At 36.4% G+C, this 21,107-nt stretch overlaps 1 protein-coding gene across 7 annotated transcripts; it reads left to right on the forward strand.

Moving 5' to 3' along the window:
* Positions 1-3: 3 nt before the first annotated feature.
* On the forward strand, positions 4-20,511 carry LOC135114932 (zinc finger protein 184-like). Of its 7 annotated transcripts, XR_010275720.1 has the most exons (3): positions 4-713; positions 14,023-14,128; positions 14,887-20,511. XR_010275720.1 is itself a non-coding variant. In XM_064031211.1 (2 exons), exon 2 carries the CDS (start codon positions 10,114-10,116, stop codon positions 11,281-11,283), a length of 1,170 nt encoding a protein of 389 aa, XP_063887281.1. In that variant the 5' UTR covers positions 569-713; positions 10,050-10,113; the 3' UTR covers positions 11,284-12,157. The 7 variants fall into 7 exon arrangements, 6 of the variants coding, with proteins under 6 accessions (XP_063887281.1, XP_063887284.1, XP_063887283.1 ...); XM_064031211.1 differs by lacking the exons at positions 14,023-14,128; positions 14,887-20,511 and adding an exon at positions 10,050-12,157 and having other exon boundaries at positions 569-713; XM_064031214.1 differs by lacking the exons at positions 4-713; positions 14,023-14,128; positions 14,887-20,511 and adding exons at positions 6,967-7,029; positions 10,050-12,157.
* Positions 20,512-21,107: the final 596 nt, after the last annotated feature.

Here is a 21,107-nt window from a genome sequence, read left to right on the forward strand (position 1 = left end):
GGATACTTTTTGAATGTTCCATGGTGTTGTGAAGTTTTTATCCCATTAACTGGTGTGTGGTGACCTGATTCCTTATTGCAAGGGTTGTTGGTCGCCTTGAGCTGAACAGTGAGAGCAGCAAATACTCGCAACAAAGAAACTGTAAGAGTAATTAATTATGTTCGCGCAACAAGGTCATTCGGTAATTAGAGAGGGTGACAGGTTATGGAAAAAAAAATTGAGTAGAGAACTAACATATAACAGAAAGAAATAGATGAGAAAAAAAAATAGATAAGTAGTAGAGGTTTGAATGTTGAGAGAAACAGGTGGTAAAACAACGGAAGGGAAGAGTAGGAATAAAAGGTGCTAGGGAATGAGGTGCTTCAGACGAGGAAGTGAAGCAAGTGATTTCGACCTCTCATTGATTTAACTTTGTCTTATAGGCCATCAGATTATGCACACACATATATCTATCACCAAATATTCTCCAATACTTACAGTACACGGCTCTTCTATTTAGAGACATGTATTTCATTATGATCTAAACAACATGAAACGTATCGAATCTGTGTTCGAAATGAACACCAGAAATAGTAGGCTTGATAGTAGGCAGTCTGCAGGCTAGCTTGAGTGTGGGTAGACGTTCGTGGAGGTGGCGGTGGCGGTGGAACGCTGCCCAAAGGACGAAATCTTCTAGAAAGCAGCCGAGGATTGAAGGATGGTGCTGGCAAGGGGTAAGGCTCCTAATAGCTCACGATTTGCTCATTCTACTTGGCACGACTGAACAGGAATGCATTGCATTCTTCCATTAAAACAAATAATAGTGTGCTGGTATATTTTAAAACATTACTGCCTTACTTGTTACTTTCAAGTAGATTCCCAACCTAGGATTTGTCATTCCCCAAGGACACTCTGAAGGATGCTTAGGACATACGTTGTCATGGTTGTGCAATGGGAAATAACAAAAAAAATGTTAACATCAGAAGGAATTGCTGGAAACCTGTGCTTGGTGTCGGTGTGGTGGCGCCTCGAGGCCTCCAGACCTCGTCTGTTTTGCAGCTGCTTCGCCAATCAAATTATTAACCTACTTACCCCCTCCTCCCCTCCCCCTTCTCTCTCTCTCTCTCTCTCTCTCTCTCTCTCTCTCTCTCTCTCTCTCTCTCTCTCTCTCTCTCTCTCTCTCTCTCATTATATATATATATATATATATATATATATATATATATATATATATATATATATATATATATATATATATATATATATATATATATATATATATATATATATATATAATTAAACATTGCAATGATTCATCACTAAGCATTTTCCTTATCCTTGGAATTTCAAGGAATTTTTATCATATCAGTTTACCGAGTAATTTTCCTGAGTTAGGTTATCTGCTTCACTCAAAATCCCTCACACTTAGGATTTACCGCAGCTAAACATCTACTTTAATTCTTTCGCAAGAAGAGCAAACTAGCATTTGACTTATTATCTCTTTTTAACATGTTCCCAGTTTCTATTGTTTCATTATAAAACTAATTTTGGGGGGAATTCAAATTTTTTTGTTCTTAATAGCGGCCAGAGTATAGGGAGAATTAACAAATACGTGTTTACTAATAGAATTCACGAGGCAATTACCCAAACTAGATAACATGGACGCATGCTTTCAAGCCACCGTAGTTTTCCGATGAGCTATTGGAAACTGGCCGACGTAAAATAAAGGGGGACAAATGGTCTTCAGTTCCTGCAAATACCCAAGTTCCGTCTGTTAGGTGACGTTTTCACTGAATCTGGTGTACATTGTAATGGCTCTTTTAAATGGTGATTAACAATCAAGTAAGAGTTCAGGTTATTTCCTTGGGCTGTAAAGGCTCTATTCCGTCTTCTGAAAAAAAAAAAAAAGAATAAATAAATAAAAAAGTAAATAAATAAATACAGTAAATTAAAAATAAATAAATAAATAAATACAGTAAATGACAGGAAGAGGCAGTAGACACCTGCCGAAGCGATAATTACTCCCAGTGAGGTCTAATGCACTGTTCAGGGGGTGCTGTGAACTTATCATTAAACCCAGCTGTGACCTCACTGAACGTTTCCCTTTGTGTCTCACAACACAAGGGGGCAGTCACAGCCTGCCCTCTAAAAACAACTCTCTTCCTCTACACAAAACTACAAGCACCTAATAACACACACACCCTTCACTCAAAAAAATTTAAAATCATCATGGCGACTCCTACACCAGCCTCGGAGTCCCCATCTGGGGAGTGGACTATAAATGTCCCCAGATCGGACTGCCTTTCTGTCGACGACCCTAAATGTCTTGACACCTCCCTCAGCTTTTTCTTCATTAACTTCTGCAACATTCGTGGTCTAAGATCTAATTTTCAATCTGTAGAACACCACCTCTCCTCTTCTAAACCTCATCTTTTTTCGACTGAAACACAGGTGTCTGAGGCAACTGACAGTAGCCCCTTTTCTGTTCCCTCCTACTTTCTCTATCCTCATTTTCGATCCAAAGCTGGATGCTGCGTTTATGTGCGCAATGACTTAACCTGCTCTCGTGCCCACGCTCTTGAATCTTCCGAGTTTTCCACCATCTGGCTACGACTACAGAGTCACTCTCGAACTAAATTTATCTGTGCTGTATACCTCTCAACTCCTCTGACCTCTAACCTACTCGTATTCCTGACTGTCTTGGAGATACGCCCAACATTTTTTTACCTTTTCCTGACCTCTAATCCTTCTGCTTATGCTGTCACCCTTTCTTCTCCGTTGGGTTCCTCCGATCACAATCTCATATCTGTATCTTTTCCTATCGCTCCAATCCCTCCTCAGGATCCTCCTAAGCGAAGGTGCCTCTGGCGTTTTGCTACTGCTAGTTGGGGGGACCTGAGGAGGTATTTTGCTGATTTTCCTTGGAATGACTACTGCTTCCGTGTCAGAGACCCGTCTTTGTGTGCTGAGCGAAAAACAGAGGTGATAGTGTCTGGCATGGAGGGGTACATTCCTCACTCTTTTTCTCGTCCTAAACCTTCTAAAACCTTGCTTTAACACAGCTTGTTCTCGTGCTATACATGATAGAGAGGTGGCCCACAAAAGGTACTTAAGCCTTCCATCACCAGAATCTCATGCACTTTATATTTCTGCCCGGAACCATGCCAAGTCTGTTCTCCAACTAGCCAAAATTCCTTCATTAACAGAAAGTGTCAAAACCTCTCATGATTTAACTCCCCTCGTGACTTCTGGCATCTAGCCAAAAATATCTCCAATAACTTTACTTCTTCTTCTTTCCCTCCTCTATTTCAACCAGATGGCACCATTGCTATCACATCTATTTCTAAAGCTGAACTCTTCGCTAAAACCTTTGCTAAAAACTCTACCTTGGACGATTCTGGGCTTGTTCCTCCCTCTCCTCCACCCTCTGACTATTTCATGCCACCTATTAAAATTCTTCGCAATGATGTTTTCCATGCCCTCGCTGGCCTAAACCCTCGGAAGGCTTATGGACCTGATGGGGTCCCTCCTATTGTTCTCCGAAACTGTGCCTCCGTGCTTGCACCTTGCCTAGTCAAACTCTTTCAGCTCTGTCTGTCAACATCTACCTTTCCTTCTTGCTGGAAGTTTGCCTACGTTCAACCTGTTCCTAAAAAGGGTGACCGTTCTAATCCCTCAAACTACCGTCCTATTGCTTTAATTTCCTGCTTATCTAAAGTTTTTGAATCTATCCTCAACAGGAAGATTCTTGAACATCTATCACTTCACAACCTTCTATCTGATCGCCAGTATGGGTTCAGTCAAGGCCGCTCTACTAGTGATCTGGCTTTCCTTACTGAGTCTTGGTCATCCTCTTTTAGAGATTTTGGTGAAACTTTTGCTGTTGCCTTAGACATATCAAAAGCTTTTGATAGAGTCTGGCACAAAGCTTTGATTTCCAAACTACCCTCCTACGGCTTCTATCCTTCTCTCTGTAACTTCATCTCAAGTTTCCTTTCTGACCGTTTTATTGCTGCTGTGGTAGACGGTCACAGTTCTTCTCCTAAATCTATTAACAGTGGTGTTCCTCAGGGTTCTGTCCTGTCACCCACTCTCTTCTTATTATTCATTAATGATCTTCTAAACCAAACTTCTTGTCCTATCCACTCCTACGCTGATGATACCACCCTGCACTTTTCCACGTCTTTTCATAGACGTCCAATCCTTCAGGAGGTAAACATATCACGCAGGGAAGCCACAGAACGCTTGACTTCTGATCTTTCTAAAATTTCTGATTGGGGCAGAGCAAACTTGGTATTGTTCAATGCCTCAAAAACTCAATTCCTCCATCGATCAACTCGACACAACCTTCCAGAGAACTATCCCCTCTTCTTCAGTGACACTCAACTGTTCCCCTCTTCTACACTGAACATCCTCGGTCTGTCCTTTACTTATAATCTGAACTGGAAACTTCACATCTCATATCTAGCTAAAACAGCTTCTATGAAGTTAGGTGTTCTGAGACGTCTCCGCCAGTTTTTCTCACCCCCCCCAAGCTGCTAACTCTGTACAAGGGCCTTATCCGTCCATGTATGGAGTATGCTTCACATGTCTGGGGGGTTCCACTCATACTGCTCTTCTAGACAGGGTGGAATCAAAAGCTTTTCGTCTCATCAACTCCTCTCCTCTAACTGACTGTCTTCAGCCTCTCTCTCACCGCCGCAATGCTGCATCTCTAGCTGTCTTCTACCGCTATTTTCATGCTAACTGCTCTTCTGATCTTGCTAACTGCATGCCTCCCCTCCTCCTGCGGCCTCGCTGCACAAGACTTTCTTCTTTCTCTCACCCCTATTCTGTCCACCTCTCTAACGCAAGAGTTAACCAGTATTTTCAGTCATTCATCCCTTTCTCTGGTAAACTCTGGAACTCCCTGCCTGCTTCTGTATTTCCACCTTCCTATGACTTGAATTCCTTCAAGAGGGAGGTTTCAAGACACTTACTCATCAATTTTTGACTACTGCTTTGACCCTTTTATGGGACTGGCATTTCAGTGAGCATTTTTTTTTATTGGATTTTTTGTTGCCCTTGGCCAGTGTCCTTCCTGCATAAAGAAAATATAAATAAAAAAAATAAATAAATAAAAATAAAAAAATATAGGAAAGTAATCACGAGGTACTATTTTCTCAGTTATCATGCGATTCACTCTACATTGCCTTGTAAATAATAAAGAACTTATTATGTTAATAAGAACAGCTTACTTTGATTTAATTTCATAATTGCAAGATGGTTAAGGATTTTCTGAACTGTAACTTGTTTCTTCTAAATTACCTTCTTTTGTCTTGGCGTGCACTTGTTATCGTCGGTGTCCTCTCGAGACAAGAAATGAGCGTACGTTCTATATATATACAGTAGACCGACCAAAACTGCAGCATACCCATGAAAGATCCTATTAATTACAGCTCTGTATAGAAATGTTAAATGAAATTAACAAATTAATAACTAGATAAATAAAATGGTTGAATCCTAGATGGCAAGACTAGTGGAGGTCAGGGTTGGAGTAAATACAGTTGAAATTCTCAATTATGATTATAATCTAGAATTGAAATTGTAATTATGATTACTCCTATGAAGTTCACTTACAATTACTACAAAATAATATATATTTTAATTACAATTACGATTACAAATGCCCAACGTCGAAAAAAAAATGTAAAAAAATGTATTGTCTGGTTGTCATACACTAGACAAATGTCCAGTCACCTCACTGTATGGCAGATCTAGAAGGCAATACGTCTCAAGAGTGGGGCCGTGGGCGAGTCTGTTTCTCGTATAATACGCGTGTTATCCATGTCCAGTACGAGACTACTGATTGCCAGATTTCATAATATATACACATTTGCTACCAAGATGTACATACAAACTATTCAGAATTTTACTACTAAAGTTTTCAACAATTACAATTGAATTACAATGATTTCAATTAATTACGAGTACTTTCTTAAGTTCTGAAGTCAAATAAAATCACAATTACATTTTCTGTAATTAATTATATGTCAAATTACAATTACAATTACTCCAACCCTAGTGGAGGTTAAGTTTTGATGCTTGACTGCTGAGCGAGGTGTAGGAATATGGAAAAAAGAAAAATAAAAAAAATGTTACAACAGGAACAGGAGTAAAGGAGTAAAGACCTACTTGACTCCTGAATTAGTCAGGAGGATGATATAGAAATTAAGAAAGATATTTACTTGTATTATGCAGCATTTATGAGCAGCGAGGTCATGGGATGGAGAAACGAGAAAATCTGTGTGCGCAGTAACGGGCGAAGCATTTTAATTAAGTGGCCGGCTTTAATTAAATATTAATCTCATACCGAAAGCGGGTTCTGTACGCGTGTATCTATTACCAGCATCCTGTCACTTGTCAGTTGCATGAGTGACGTACAAACTGTCACATACTGTTCGGATCTGTCACATTTGCTGGCCAAGTTCGTTTCGCTCTTATCACAATATAAATACGGAAGAAAATTGTATTGTCAGTATATTCATGTCCTGAGAAATAGCTTTTTGTGGTAGTATTGAAAGCATGTTACTGAACTACACACATACACACACAATATATATATATATATATATATATATATATATATATATATATATATATATATATATATATATATATATATATATATATATATATATATATATATATATATATATATATATATATATATATATATATATATATATATATATATATATATATATATATATATATATATATATATATATATATATATATATATATATATATATATATATATATATATATATATATATATATATATATATATATATATATATATATATATATATATTATACAGTATTTTGGAGCAATTCCAGCTTATAATCTTGATTCCTTAATACCTTTAATAATTATTAAGTTATTTTCGAATATTTTGTTAAAAATACATCTAATAGTGAATTTAAGGAAGATCCTAGTGGGCACATAAACAAAGGAGTGTTCGAATGCGCCTAGGTCACGGCGGCTCGCCGTGAGGCTTACTATCAGTAAGCACAGGTGACAGTAGTGTAATTTGACATAACGTCTATTCTCCTTTACTCAATGTTTAACCTTAATTGGATACAAAGCAGTAAGGAGGCCAACTGTACATTTTGACTTTTTATCTCAGGTAAAAAGGGTAATCAGGATCTTAAGTAGTGTGGTAAGAGTTGCCTTCGTGTTCAGCAAGTACAGGACTGTGGCATGGTAGTGTTTGCGTTCACTGTTCAGACCAGTGGGGCCAGTAGTGAGGATGTTTGTGCGTCACCAGTATGGGTTGTCAAGCGAATAACAGGTGAACGGGTGACAGATGGATACGAGTGCATTGTGTGCGTGCAGGAACGGACATGGGTATAGCATTATTTATTTATTTATTTATTTTTCATAATATTGAAATAACATAGTTACCATCCGAACTTTAGGTTGGGTAAATTTAATTAAGTTTATAAATCTCATTGTAAATACATTCACTGTCTAGATCTTTATTAAAAAATAAATAAATAATAATAATAAAAAAAAAGCAGTTGATATCTCAAAATTAGTCGGCTGGGGCTATTTCCCAAATATGTTTTTCTTAGATTGAACATGGGACCACTGCATTACTTTAAAGTGGTAAGCACTAACCTATAGTTCTCTTCTTCCTTTTCTAGTTTTATCATTATTTCTTGGGGAGACTGTTTTAAAGCCACAAAATTCAATCCAAGAGGACTTAACTCCCAGTCACAGATGGTAGAATGGCAACTGTCAAAAGATTCAGGATGCTTTTCTGCAGCTACCCAAAATGCAATGAAGACTAGAAGTAACTAAAGCCACTTCATAACCTAACCTTGCTTTAGTTCATTCAGCTATTGACATATCCCACTCTGTTGTGACTAACAGGTAGTACCATCTTCATTCTAGAAAAAAAATAAATAAATGAAGTAAATTTGAAACACAATGTTTGCTCAATTAATTTTATAACCACATAGAGGAAAAAAATTGTGTGGGTGTGCCCATGATTTCATACAATCTTTAACTATCTTTATTTTGCAAGCCTCATATAATCTCCTAACACCAAATACAATACCTTATTACTATGTACAATCTCTTAAATGCCATGTGCAATCTCTCCACTCCAGATATAGCCTCCTAACATAACATATAATGCCAGATAATATAACAGTCAGGGATCAAACCTAATACGACATTTCCTCATTGTAAACTACTAATCTGGAATCCCAGAGCCTTAGATCTCACAGTGCTTCAAAGTAATCCAACCATGACTTGTAACTTCTTAGTGGTATGTACTTGTTTAAGATTTTATTACAACTTGTGTGTTATTTTTTGTACCAATTGAAGTGAATATATTGTATTTTTTGTATACACAAAGAATAAGTAATGAGTAGTTCACAAGAACTAGGACTACCTGGGTTTTGTTACTTGGGAGATGTATGTTTTATAGAAAGACAATGCATAAGAAGAAATTACATATATATAATCTGTCTTTACCTTTATCATAGGTAGTGTCATATTGCAGCAAATTGTAAGGCACTTGAGAAATAAAAAAAAAAAACTTATCACTTAAGATTTTGTGTGAGAGATCTAGGAAATTAGCAAAAGTTGAAATTGATGGATTGTCAGGATTTTCACTGACAGGCATAAGTTAATTATGATGCTATACATCATAATTTTAAAAAGTACAGAACAGCCACCACCAGGCTCTCAATTTTTTGTACCAATTGAAGTGAATATATTGTATCTTTTGTATACACAAAGAATAAGTAATGAGGAGTTCACAAGAACTAGGACTTAATCATGTAATGTTTGAAAAATAAAAAAAATGACTAAATGATTTTGAACCATGCAATCTTTGATATTGGGAGGCCCCTGTGGGGCACCTGTGAAACAATACCTCAATGAAGAGCTTCAGTTTGTCCTTGTGGAGAGCAAATCCCACAGCATTTCAAAGGTTATTGACTTGTAACAACCCTAGTGAAGCCTACACTCTGTGAGAGGTATCCAGTACATACACTGATACATGTGTAAGAATGCAATATGTAAACAGTAATATGAAAATAAAATAAAACTGCCATATGACTGAAATACAACTTAAACTCAATTACATTGAGACACATTGTAATGTATATGCAGGAGTTTACATTAAGATCCCAGACAGTAGTGCTGAGTAGTCCTGAATAAGCTATAGTGAACACAAGATAGTGAACTATGATTTGAACCTTGGACTACATAGATACACCGAGTTAACCAAAAATTGCCACTTATTAAAACTTTCATGTGTTATCTCTACTAAGTTTTTTTCAATAGTAAAATGAAATCATTATTGTTTTGGAGTCTTAGTAAAAATTTTCATTGAAAGTTTTTTCCAAAAATGATGAAACTTGACTTCACCAACCCTTGACTCCACTGCCTCACATTGCCATCCCCACAATTTACATAAGAACAAATTTGTCTTGTGTGTAGTTATCAGATTTAGGATTGTTGAATGGATGCAGATTTGAATATTTTGAAGGGACATGAGAGCCTGGTGTGCCTTGTGTGATTAGAAACTGAGGATCCAGCCCATGGTTCAGTATCCCCAGATGGTACAGGTGGTGCAGGCTGTTCCTCTGCAGTAGCTATTGAAATTTAAATTCCTAAATCCAGATGTTTCTTCCTGTATATATATATCTATATATATTCCTTCCCATTGGTAGAAAGGAATAACAGTTATTTATCATAGGCAGATGTCATTGAACTTGATAAAACTTACCCTGACTTACCATGTATCATATGTGCTCACTTCCTATAGTTAGACACTGGAATGTGATGGCTAGATTCCTAGTCTTGCTAAATTGGCAAAGGTACATTTTACTGTGAAAGGAGACACACAACACTTACTTTGGTGTAAGTACTATACATGCGTTCTGACATTAGTTCATCACTGATAATAGATATATATTGGCCTGTAATCAGGACTGTCTAAGGCTCAGGAATTTTTAGTATACATAATTGTGTGAATGAATAAATTTATAATATTTAATCTTTTCAGGAAACTGGAAAAGATAAGAAAAAAATAAATGAACATTAGTGAATAAAAGTAAGGAGTTTCCCTCATGGCTCATGACATGCAGCATTTGGTTATAAGGAATGACCATTATATAGTGCCAGAAATGCTGAACAATGGTGTTGTGCTGCGTGAGTCGTCTGGCATGCTAGATGCCTCCGCCCACCCCCAGAAGAGGCCTATACCTCAGCCTCCTGAACCAAGAGAGAAAAAAAGATCCAAATCCAAATCATATTTTATTTGTGCTGTTCATGAGTGTAAAGAAAAGTTCAGTTGTAGAGAAAATTTAGAAACTCACATGAAACTGCACCAAGTAATCAAACCATTCTCTTGTAATACATGTGGTAAAGTGTGTAGAACAGAGAGGAGATTGAATATTCATCAGGAACGGCATGCCTATGATGGGGACAAGTGCAAGTGTGACATCTGTGAGCGTAGTTTTTCAAGTCGTAGTGCACTGAAAAAGCACAAGCTGAGGATACACAGACCTTTGCCTCATATTTGCCCCTACTGCCAGGCAGGGTTTGAGGCACACCGGTACATGGTGATCCACGCCAAGAGGGCTCATGACAAGGACCCAACAGAAGCCAGTGAGAATGAGCACAGTTTATTACAGTTGAACTTTGAGTCCAGTGACTACTTCACTCAAGATGTAGATGATGGAAAATACAGTTTAAAAAGTAGTTATGTTAGTAGTAGTGTTGATGGTAGGAACAATGATGATGATGGGAACCTACTTACTCAGTCAACATCTGCAGCCAGTTCTCCATTGGAATGTCAGAAAGAACAAAAGTTGAGTGGGTGTGATACAAGTAGTGTGGGAAAAACAGCAGAGGTTGTTAGTCCTACCATTACTTGTGAAATGTGTACATCAACATTTCCATCTTTGTCATATCTTGAGCAGCACATGGCAGTTCATATCAATGAAAAAATTCTTACTTGTCAACATTGTGAAATGAAATTTACAAATTACCAGCTCTTGAGTAATCATTTAAAGCTTCATAACTTTGAACCAGAACCAACAACCTCATTTTCCACAAATTTCAATAATGGAAATTTTGCTCAGTATCCTCCCCTCTCAGGACAACCAACAGTCACCAAAGGTCCTCAGGTGGTTGGCAAATATATATGTGCATTGTGCAGTGAACAGTTTTTGAATCTTGGCAGTCTTAAAAGACACCAAGCCAAGGGACATAATTCAGTAGACTTGAGTATATAATGGTCAGATTTGGTAAGATATTTCTTAATAAATTGACTTCTAGTTATGATATGACATTTGTTGCCTTGAGTAACCTTCGATAATTACTGGAGTGAAGAAATGCAACTTCAGGCAGTAAAATGTTTAAACTGTTCCACCACTTCTGTTAGTGGTGTTTTTTTAAATTTATACTTTAAACTTGAATTGCAGGATTCTTTCAAGCTTGAATCAAAGGATTTTTCAAGCTTGAATCAAAGGATGTTTTTAAAGCATAAATCAGAGTTTTTTCAAGCTTGAATCAAAGGATTCTTTCAAGCTTGAATCAAAGGATTTTTTCAGGCAGGAATCAGATGAATTTTTTTTAGGAGTGATTCAAGCTTGAATGAAAGGATTTTTCAAGCATGAATAAAAGGATTTTTTGCAAGGATTGACTCAAGCTTGAATGCAACTTCAGGCAGTAAAATGTTTAAACTGTTCCACCACTCTTGTTAGTGGTGTCTTTTAAATCTATACTTTAAACTTGAATCACAGGATTCTTTCAAGCTTGAATCAAAGGATGTTTTCAAGCTTCGCCTCACAAAAGGATTTTTCAAACTTAAATCGAGAGATTTTTTCAAGCTCAGATCAAAGGATTTTTTCAAGCTCAAATCAAAGGATTTTTTCAAGCTTGAAACAAAGGATTTTTTAAAGTTTGTATCAAAGGATTTTTCAAGCTTGAATCAAAGGATTTTTCAAACTTGAGAGGAAGTAATAGCTGTCAAAGAATTGAGCATTAGTATGAATTAGAAGACCAGCAAGAATATCTTGAGATTGTAACCTCCATGTAAAAAATTTTAACATTGCGAGAATTGTTACCCGGTGATGTGTTGGAAAGATATTAAACATCATACATGAATTTTTTTTTTTTTTTTTTGTCCTACCAATGTGTAATTTTCTTGTGTATTCCAAATAGGGTATAAGCAGCATAGGCACCAGCAAGTACTGTAGTACATATTGCATATTGTGGTAAGCTTTGTGAGTGTTTTCTGTGTCCTTTTTTTTTCTTTTTACTATACTCACACAAGATTTAAGTGAGTTTTGTGGTTTTGAGGCTTTATATTTATCACTATATCCCTAATTTTATATCTCCTTGTGAATTTCATGTTTACAGTAATTGCTTAATTGTGATGAATCATTATAGTTGTCATTATTTTCAATATTCTGTTTGAGTGGGCTTTGGATCTGTAGAATCTTTAGATTTGCAGATTGATAAATGTGTATTACCTTTATAACCACATCTTTTGAGCTCCATCACAGCAGACTACTTACCAGACCACCATCCCACTGTCCTGGGAAATGAGACAACCTATGGCTGACAGATGCTCATTTTGTGTTAGGTGTTATTGCCAACCTTTATAACATTTGGTGATATGTGATACTTGTACTGCCATTGATATAAGTAAATCTATTCAGCTTGAGTCATGGAAAAAGTGACCCACAGTGTTATGCTGATCCTGCTTCTCCTTCAGGTGCCCTACAGCCTGAGTGTCATGATGGTGGCTCAGTGAAGGGAGGCCCAGCCTGTCAAGGAGATGGGTGTATCCCTAAGTTAATGAATGTTTGTGGGGAGGGGGGGTACACCTCAGTGCTCATTGAAGAGTACTTGGAGATTTTCCTTACCAGTGTTGCAGCACAACTTAATAAGAGACTAAGTTATGAACATTTGTGGAAACTTATAAAGCCCTCTCTCATCAGATAAAATTCATGTTAACTGGAGAGTCACCAAGGGTGTGGTGCACTGAGGAAGCAACACAGCACAGATCTTACCCAATGCTTACTTGGCAGAGGAGAGTTGTGTGTTCTCACTTAGGAAATCAAGACATGCATATTTGAGTTGTGATTCTTATATAGTTATTTAAAAACTTAAGTGAAGGTACTGTCACTAATAGGTTATGTACTATGGATAGGGTTTATGTACATCAGTTGGTCTGAGAATTGCTTCTCTACTAGGAGGTTGTGTTGACATAACAGTAAAGGTCTCTTGAGAATTTAGGATGTCACCTAGCTAGGATGTGTATTAAGTTATGTCTGCATTAAGCCAGTCTGAGCCTTTATCAGCTGAGCCAGAATGATGCTTATTTTTCTCACATTAGGCACCATCAATATTCTAAGGAGGGCTGAGGAACATGTCTTCATCCTCCCTCTGCTAGTATTATGATTTTTGCTTGCTTAAAACCTGGCATCGGGGCAATATGCTATTACCTTCCAAATCACTAACTTATGAAAGGGATAAATTTTGAAAAGAATATATTTTGCAGGAAAAAATGGTTTGAAGCTTAATCTTAACAAAAAAAGGAATTAGTTTGCTTTAAAAACTGTGACCTGTTGAATTACTTGCACCTCACTTACATAGGTTCTACAGATTGATGCTTGAGTACTGATGAATATTTCTTAAATTTTTACAATTGTAAATAATGTTTCTAGTCTGATGATGAATTCATAATATGGAGAGTTTCTTCCATGATCAAACACTTCCCTATTTCAACTCCTTAATGTAATTCACAACAGATTGACAAGATTGTCAGCTGAATGTTAGGTGTAGACAATAGTATTCTCTTCCACCTTCTCTTTTCTCTCTTCCTTCCCTCACTTTTTATCCTACTTTACTTGCTCCACTCAGCCATTCAACATCTCTCTTCCCTTTTTTGCCTACATACAATCCTTTTTTCTCTCCTCATCCCTTGCCCTGGTGCTTCCACTTAAAGATGCCTTCTGTTTCAGTTTATCATCAAAAACCAGTGTTCACAAATTAAGGCAACTCAGACCCAAAATATATCCCATGATTTGTGGATCATGGTGTGGGACAGGACCTGGACTTCAGAAATAGGTAAGAAAAGTACTGCCTGTGTCTGGATAATGGTGTAAAGGAATGCCCCCATGAACAGAATAGGTACTTTTATGTTATAGAGGACTGAGTGAGTCATGGTGAGGTGGTAAAATTTTCTTGTACTGGATAGCTGTAGTGATTGTTGTTAACTTGAATGTGTCACACTGCATGCAGTTACAATGTTGTGTATAGAAATAAAATTCCTTGTCTACTTTTTATGTATATGTTAAAGAAGTACTGAATGCATCCCTTGACTCGTTCTGTTTTATGTATGCCTTTTCTACTCCTGGATACTTACTTGCTTACTCCCATGTGAACACATTTTCTTAACTGTGTTTCTCTCTACTTTCTTGATGTTTTTTTTCATTTATCTACTTTGGACATATATCAATATCCTTTTAATCCTTCCCTCATAGCCATGTTTTAATTTTCCATTGCCAATTTTAGTGGTGTGCATGATGAACTGTTGTGCCATAGTGTGGGGGAAAGTGTGCAAGTCTTTTGACATAAAGGTATTAATAGGAAAATGTGGCAACATCTGCAAGTAGTGTGAACATTTGTCAACTTCCACATCTCTACATGTCATCGCTCAATTGACTCTTGACCATGTTAAGTAATGCTCACATTTACTATGCTCACCTGGAAATTGTGCCAGATTTCTTTGCACACTTCATAGCAACAGTATGACTGAAGTGTTAATGACACATGAGCCTCAGATATCCTATACTAATATAGCTCTTTCTGACTCTTTCCAAAAGGATGGTTTTAGGTCTAATGAGATTTCTAGGGAGACATGACTGCCACAATGAACTGTGTACTGTGTGCAGTGTTGGCTGAAAAGAGGTCATGAAAATTATGATAATTCCACCCCAGTGAAACAAACTGCCCAGGACGAAGATGTATTTTATCAAAAAGAACTTTGCTTTTAATAAGGCATCACCTGAGTACTTCACCATTCATCACAGCAAGAGAAATAAAGCAAAAAAACCCTACTTTGTGTGACATGACACACAATAAAACAGTGCGCTACTTTCATTAGAGGAGGATGTACACAACTATGCTTTAGCATACTCTGTTCTGTTCTCTAACAAGCTGTGACAGTTCTAACACATCTCACCTTCCTCTATCTGCCTGTTGTGACTCTCTGTGAAGTAGTATATTACATAAGGAAGAAATATGTAATGAATTAAAAAAGAAAGAAAAGAAGAAAGAACAAAGAAAAGAGAAGAAAGGAAGAAAGAAGAGAGCAGAATAAATAAGAGGAACAGAGAAATCAAGCAGAGAACAATGAGCCAGCCCTCACCAGAAAGAAAATTCACACCAGATGTCTAGGACAAGGGGACCAGGGAGCAGAAACAACAGACAAGACAAACATGAGTGGGTCACTATAACAGGAAAGAGAACTATAGTATCTCAAATTGTGTCATGATTAATATAGATAAGTACAGTCATCATATTTATTCTTTCTAAATCTGGATTGCATGCAGGTGTTGTTTTCACAGTGATGTGGACTTATTTAATTCTTCATGTCCTGCATATTCTGAGTTCTTGCTCTGAGTGAAAACTTTCTTGAAATACTTTTGAGAGTAGACCAGTAAGATTAATGAGTTATATGCTGTCGCAATGGTCACCAATCACTTGTTTCACCAGCAGCATATAAGATAGAGAAGGTGGAAAAATACTGAGAATATAGGAATGTATGACATACGATAGGAGTTATGGAAGGTTTAGCAATTAATGAGGCTTATTTATAATAAAAGTGCAAGTGTTCTGTAAGAAATGTTTGAATTGGTAGGAAATTGGTTATTTAACATTGTTAGATGTGTGGTAACTATGGAAGAAATAGCAATTACATTCTTATATATCATAAATATAGCCTGATTGACTAGTTGTGAGAAAACTATTTAGAGTGAGAATATTATGTTGTATGTTGAGTTGAAGTGGATTAGTTGAGTAAAATTATTTAAGGAAAGTCTTATGAATTCATATTGGTATTAATGAGGAAGTTTTGCATCACGCTTGAGGTAATGAGGAAAATTATGGAGAAATATGTATTAACTTCAAGTAAATAGATGTTTCTGTATAAAAATGTGAGATAAAGTAGAATAGCCAAGGAGCATATAAAGCATATAGTTCAGGATATATGGTAGAAGTTAGAAAGGGAAGGAAGTAATATGATCTTATCCACTATGTGAACTATCAGTGATAAAGTAAGATTGAGCCATGGCAGGGAACACTGGGTCTTCTTGTATTTGAGAATTGGTAAGCTTGTATAGATGATAGGATAGTAAAGTTCGGGATAAGAAGGATTTTGTTGGATCTTGGGAATCTTGACTGTCAGAAGGAATAGACACATGAAAAGCAAAATTAAGTCAGCCATGTGAAAAGGAAGTTAAATAAGCAGTAATTATTGGTATCATAGTTTGGTAAACACCATTACAGATATTACAGAGATAATAGGGTGAAAGAAAAAAAATTATTTAATAGACATAACTACTTTTAATTAAGATAACCATAGGAATCAGGAAGAGTATGATCATGATTAATAATACTGGAGTCAGTGATTGAATCTGATATTACCTTGTTGTGGGAGAGTGATATAGGAAGTGTATGTTCATTAGTAATAAAGAAGGGAGAAAATTAATTGTTATCTCAGTTGCCATATTGGGTGGATTTTAAGAGAACACAATATTAATCAAACTTTATGTTGTTCATTTGATATATAAAGGGTGGTTCATTAATTAAAAAATTATACATGATGATATTTACATTAAATGATGATATATGTACAAAAACATATAGGAAGATATATTTTTTGTGAGGAGAACTGTATGAAATATAGTGAGTTATATTGTAAAAGAAATGTTAAGAATGATAAAATTGACCCTGTGGATAAAATGTTGAAGCCTACATTATGTGATTTGCAGGCATAGTAAACTATTCATTGACTACGTTATCTCATAAATCAGTGGCTCACAACTGGGGGGGGGTGTGGACACTTTCTTAGGGGAGGGTGCAAGCACAGGACTGGGGGGGGGAGGTGAAATCACAGAAAATCATGGACTCACTGGCTATCAGGGCTGGTAATTGTGGGGCCCAATTAGAAAACTGATGGCAGGGCACCCCACTCTACAAAAGTTAATATTTATGTATGTTTATATTTTGTGAGGAATAATAATTTCTCATTCTTCATTTCGTGTTTTCAGTTGTGGTTTATTCCTCTTAAAGTACAGAAAAGGCTTCAAGCGAGGCCTTAAGGTGTGGGGCCCAATTTGATAAAACTGGTCAAATTTTGGTCAAATCAAATCAAATTGGTCAAATCAAACTGGCCCTGCTGGCTATTAATACAAAGGAAATGCAGCTAAGTATCTGTCTATCTATATATCTATCTATCTATCTATGGTGGCATAGTTGGGGAGGGGGTTGATTGGTTGGCACAGGGAGGAGGGGGGGCCCCAACTACATTGAACCAACTCTGGGGGCCCCAGCTTGCAAATGGTTGAGAACCCCTGTCATAAATGAAAGTGGCATGAAATTGATAAATGTTACCAACAGAGGTAGTTAGTCTAAAGCTGTTTAATTAAGGAAATATTTTAAAGGGAGACAATTATAATATGGAGGATACTGTAGCTTACTGGTGATAGGTTGCCAAGTCAGGTAACACTGTTGGAGCAGTGCTGGTAAACACAACTAAAAGATGGTCACAACACTCATCCAATGAAGAAGTACAAGTGTTATATTGCTTTTTTTTTTTTTTGTGTAGGAGGGACACCAATCAAGGACAACAAAAATCCAATAAAAATAAAAAAACCCACTGAGATGTTGGTCCCCAAACAGGGTCCAAAGCAGTAGTAAAAAATTGAAGGATAGGTGTCTTGAAACCTCCTTCTTGAAGGAGTTCAAGTCATAGGAAGGTGAAAATACAGAAGCAGGCAGGGAATTCCAGAGTTTACCAGAGAAAGGGATGAATGATTGAGGATACTGGCTAACTCTTGCATTAGAGAGGTGGACAGAATAGGGGTGAGAGAAAGAAGTCTTGTGCAGCAAGGCTGCAGGAAGAAGGGAGGCATGCAGTTAGCAAGATCAGAAGAGCAGTTAGCATGAAAATAACGGTAGAAGATAACAAGAGATGCAACATTGTGGTGATGAGAAATAAGCTGAAGAGAATCAGCTAGAGGAGAGGAGTTGAGACAAAAAGCTTTTGATTCCACCCTGTCTAGAAGAGCGGTATGAATGGAACCTGCCCAGACATGTGAAGCATACTCTATGATTGGACAGATAAGGCCCTTGTACAGAGCTAGCAGCTGGAAGGGTGAGAAAAACTGGTGGAGACATCTCAGAACACCTAACTTCATAGAAGATATTTTAATTAGAGATGAGTTGTGAAGTTTCTGGTTTAGATTATAAGTAAGGGACAGACTGGGATGTTCAGCATAGAAGAGGGGGACAGTTGAGTGTCATTGAAGAAGAGGGCATAGTTGTTTGGAAGGTTGTGTCAAGTTGCTAGATGGAGGAATTAAGTTTTTGAGGCATTGAATAATACTAAGTTTGCTCTGCCCCTATCAGAAATTTAAGAGAGATCAGAAGTCAGGCATTCTATGGCTTCCCTGCATGAACTATTTACTTCCTGAAGGGTTGGACATTTACAAAAAGGTGTGGAAAAGTGCAGGGTGGTATCGTCAACATAGGAGTGGGTAGGGCAAGAAGTTTGGTCTAGAAGATCATTGATAAGTAATAGGAAGAGAGTGGGTGACAGAACAGAACCGTGAGGAACACCACTGTTATTAGATTTAGGAGAACAGTGGCCATCTACCAAAGTAGCAATAGAATGGTCAGAAAGGAAACGAGTTAAGGTTACAAAGAGGTTAGGAGCTGTAGGAGGGTAGTTTGGAAATCAAAGCTATATGCCAGACTCTATCAAAAGCTTTTGATATGTCTAAGGCAACAGTTAAAGTTTAACTAAAATCTCTAAATGAAGATGGCCAAGATTTGGTAAGGAAAGCCAGATCACCAGTACAGCAGCCTTGACAGAACCCATACTGGCAATCAGATAGAAGGTTGTGAAGTGATACATGTTTAAGAATCTTCCTGTTGAAGATAGATTGTAAAACTTTAGATAGGCAGGAAATTAAAGCAATAGAACAGTAATTTGAGGGATTGGAACAGTCACCCTTTTAAGGAACAGGCTGAAAGTAGGCAAACTTCCAACAAGAAGGAAAGGTAGATGTTGACAGGCATAGTTGTAAGAGTTTGACGTGGCAAGTGCAAGCATGGAGGCGCAGTTTTGGAAAACAATAGGAGGGACCCCATCAGGTCCACAATCCTTCCAAGGGTTTAGGCCAGCAAGGGCATGGAAAACAGCATTGTAAAAAATTTTAGTAGAAAGCATGAAGTAGTCAGAGGATGGAGGAGAGAGAGGAACAAGCCCTGAATCATCCAAGGTAGAGCTTTTAGCAAAGGTATAAGCTAAGAGTTCAGCTTTAGAGATAGATGTGATAGCAGTGCTGCCATCTGGTTGAAATAAAGGAGGGAAAGAAGAAGAAGCAAAGTTATTGGAGATGTTTTTGGCTAGGTGCTAGAAGTCACAAGGGGAGTTAGATCTTGAAAGATTTTGATATTTTATATTAATGAGAGCTTTTTTTTGACTAGTTGGAGAACAGACTTGGCATGGTTCTGGGCAGAAATGTAAAGTGCATGAGATTCTGTTGAGGTAGGATTATGAAAATGATGCTGAAAATGGCAAGTAAATGAGAATATACATAATAATTGCTACAGTTTACTAGTGAAAGGAGATATATTAAGGAGTGTGATGAAGATGAAGATGATGAAAATTCAATATATAGTATATAGTGTTAAGGATAAAAATTTGTGGATAGAGCTGAAGGAATGTAGGGCATAGAGAAGTATTTGGGATGAGATGAAGGAAATACAGAGCATAGATAATCATGAATATATGAGAAAAGATGAAAGAAGTATAGAGCATATAGAAATTATGAATGAAAGGGAAGAGATGAGAGAAATGTAAAGTGGACGTAGCTGGGTGTGATAATGAAAATATATTTCACGATAACCAATAAATTGATAATGATAGCCATATTGGCAATAACCGATAATCGATAACTGGCAATAAATTTATCACCCAATAACCGATAAATTGATAAATCTAAAATTCTGATAATAATGATAACAATATTGATATTTTAAATAAAAAAAGTTAGTAAATCTAAATCTTCATTATTATCTCTATCTTAGAAAACTTAGAAAAATCTTAGAAAAAAAATTCAAATTGAACATTTATCCTGTCTCTTCCCTAATGAGAAGTAATGTTTTAAGTAAAATGACTACATATGATTTTGAAAGTTTAAAACTTCAATATGCTCATGTTCATGATAATGCCCACCTATGTTATTAAGTCAAATATATATATATATATATATATATATATATATATATATATATATATATATATATATATATATATATATATATATATATATATATATATATATATATATATATATATATATATATATATATATATATATATATATATATATATATATATATATATTAATGGTGTATTATTATACATGAGGTTGATATGGTATTCAATGGAAGAATATAAATAATAAGAGTTTTGAGAGAAAGTACATGTCTTGAATGAGATAATATTGAAGTGCTCTTTGAAAGTGACAGAATATGTGGTTGATGAGTGAACAGATGTTGAGCTAATGAAATTATAGAAAACAAAACAAATAGCTATAGATGATGTATTGAGGCAAATACTGAGGAACTGAAGAAAGTATAGATAGGTAGAAACTGATGAATGAGGAATATTGAAGCAGTATTTAAAGAAAGTTAAGTGACAATATTGACATGATTATGTAGAAAAATATATAAGGAGTTATGAATGGGATTAGATATGGATGTGAGCAATTAGAAGAGAAAAATATATATTAATGAGAAAAAAAAATAGTGT

Source organism: Scylla paramamosain, chromosome 28 (assembly GCF_035594125.1).
Source record: "Scylla paramamosain isolate STU-SP2022 chromosome 28, ASM3559412v1, whole genome shotgun sequence".
NCBI classification, from domain to species: Eukaryota; Metazoa; Arthropoda; class Malacostraca; order Decapoda; family Portunidae; genus Scylla; species Scylla paramamosain.

Excerpts from the sequence above, each read along its gene's own strand:
- LOC135114932 (XM_064031211.1), top strand. The coding sequence starts at position 10,114 with ATGGCTCATGACATGCAGCATTTGGTTATAAGGAATGACCATTATATA.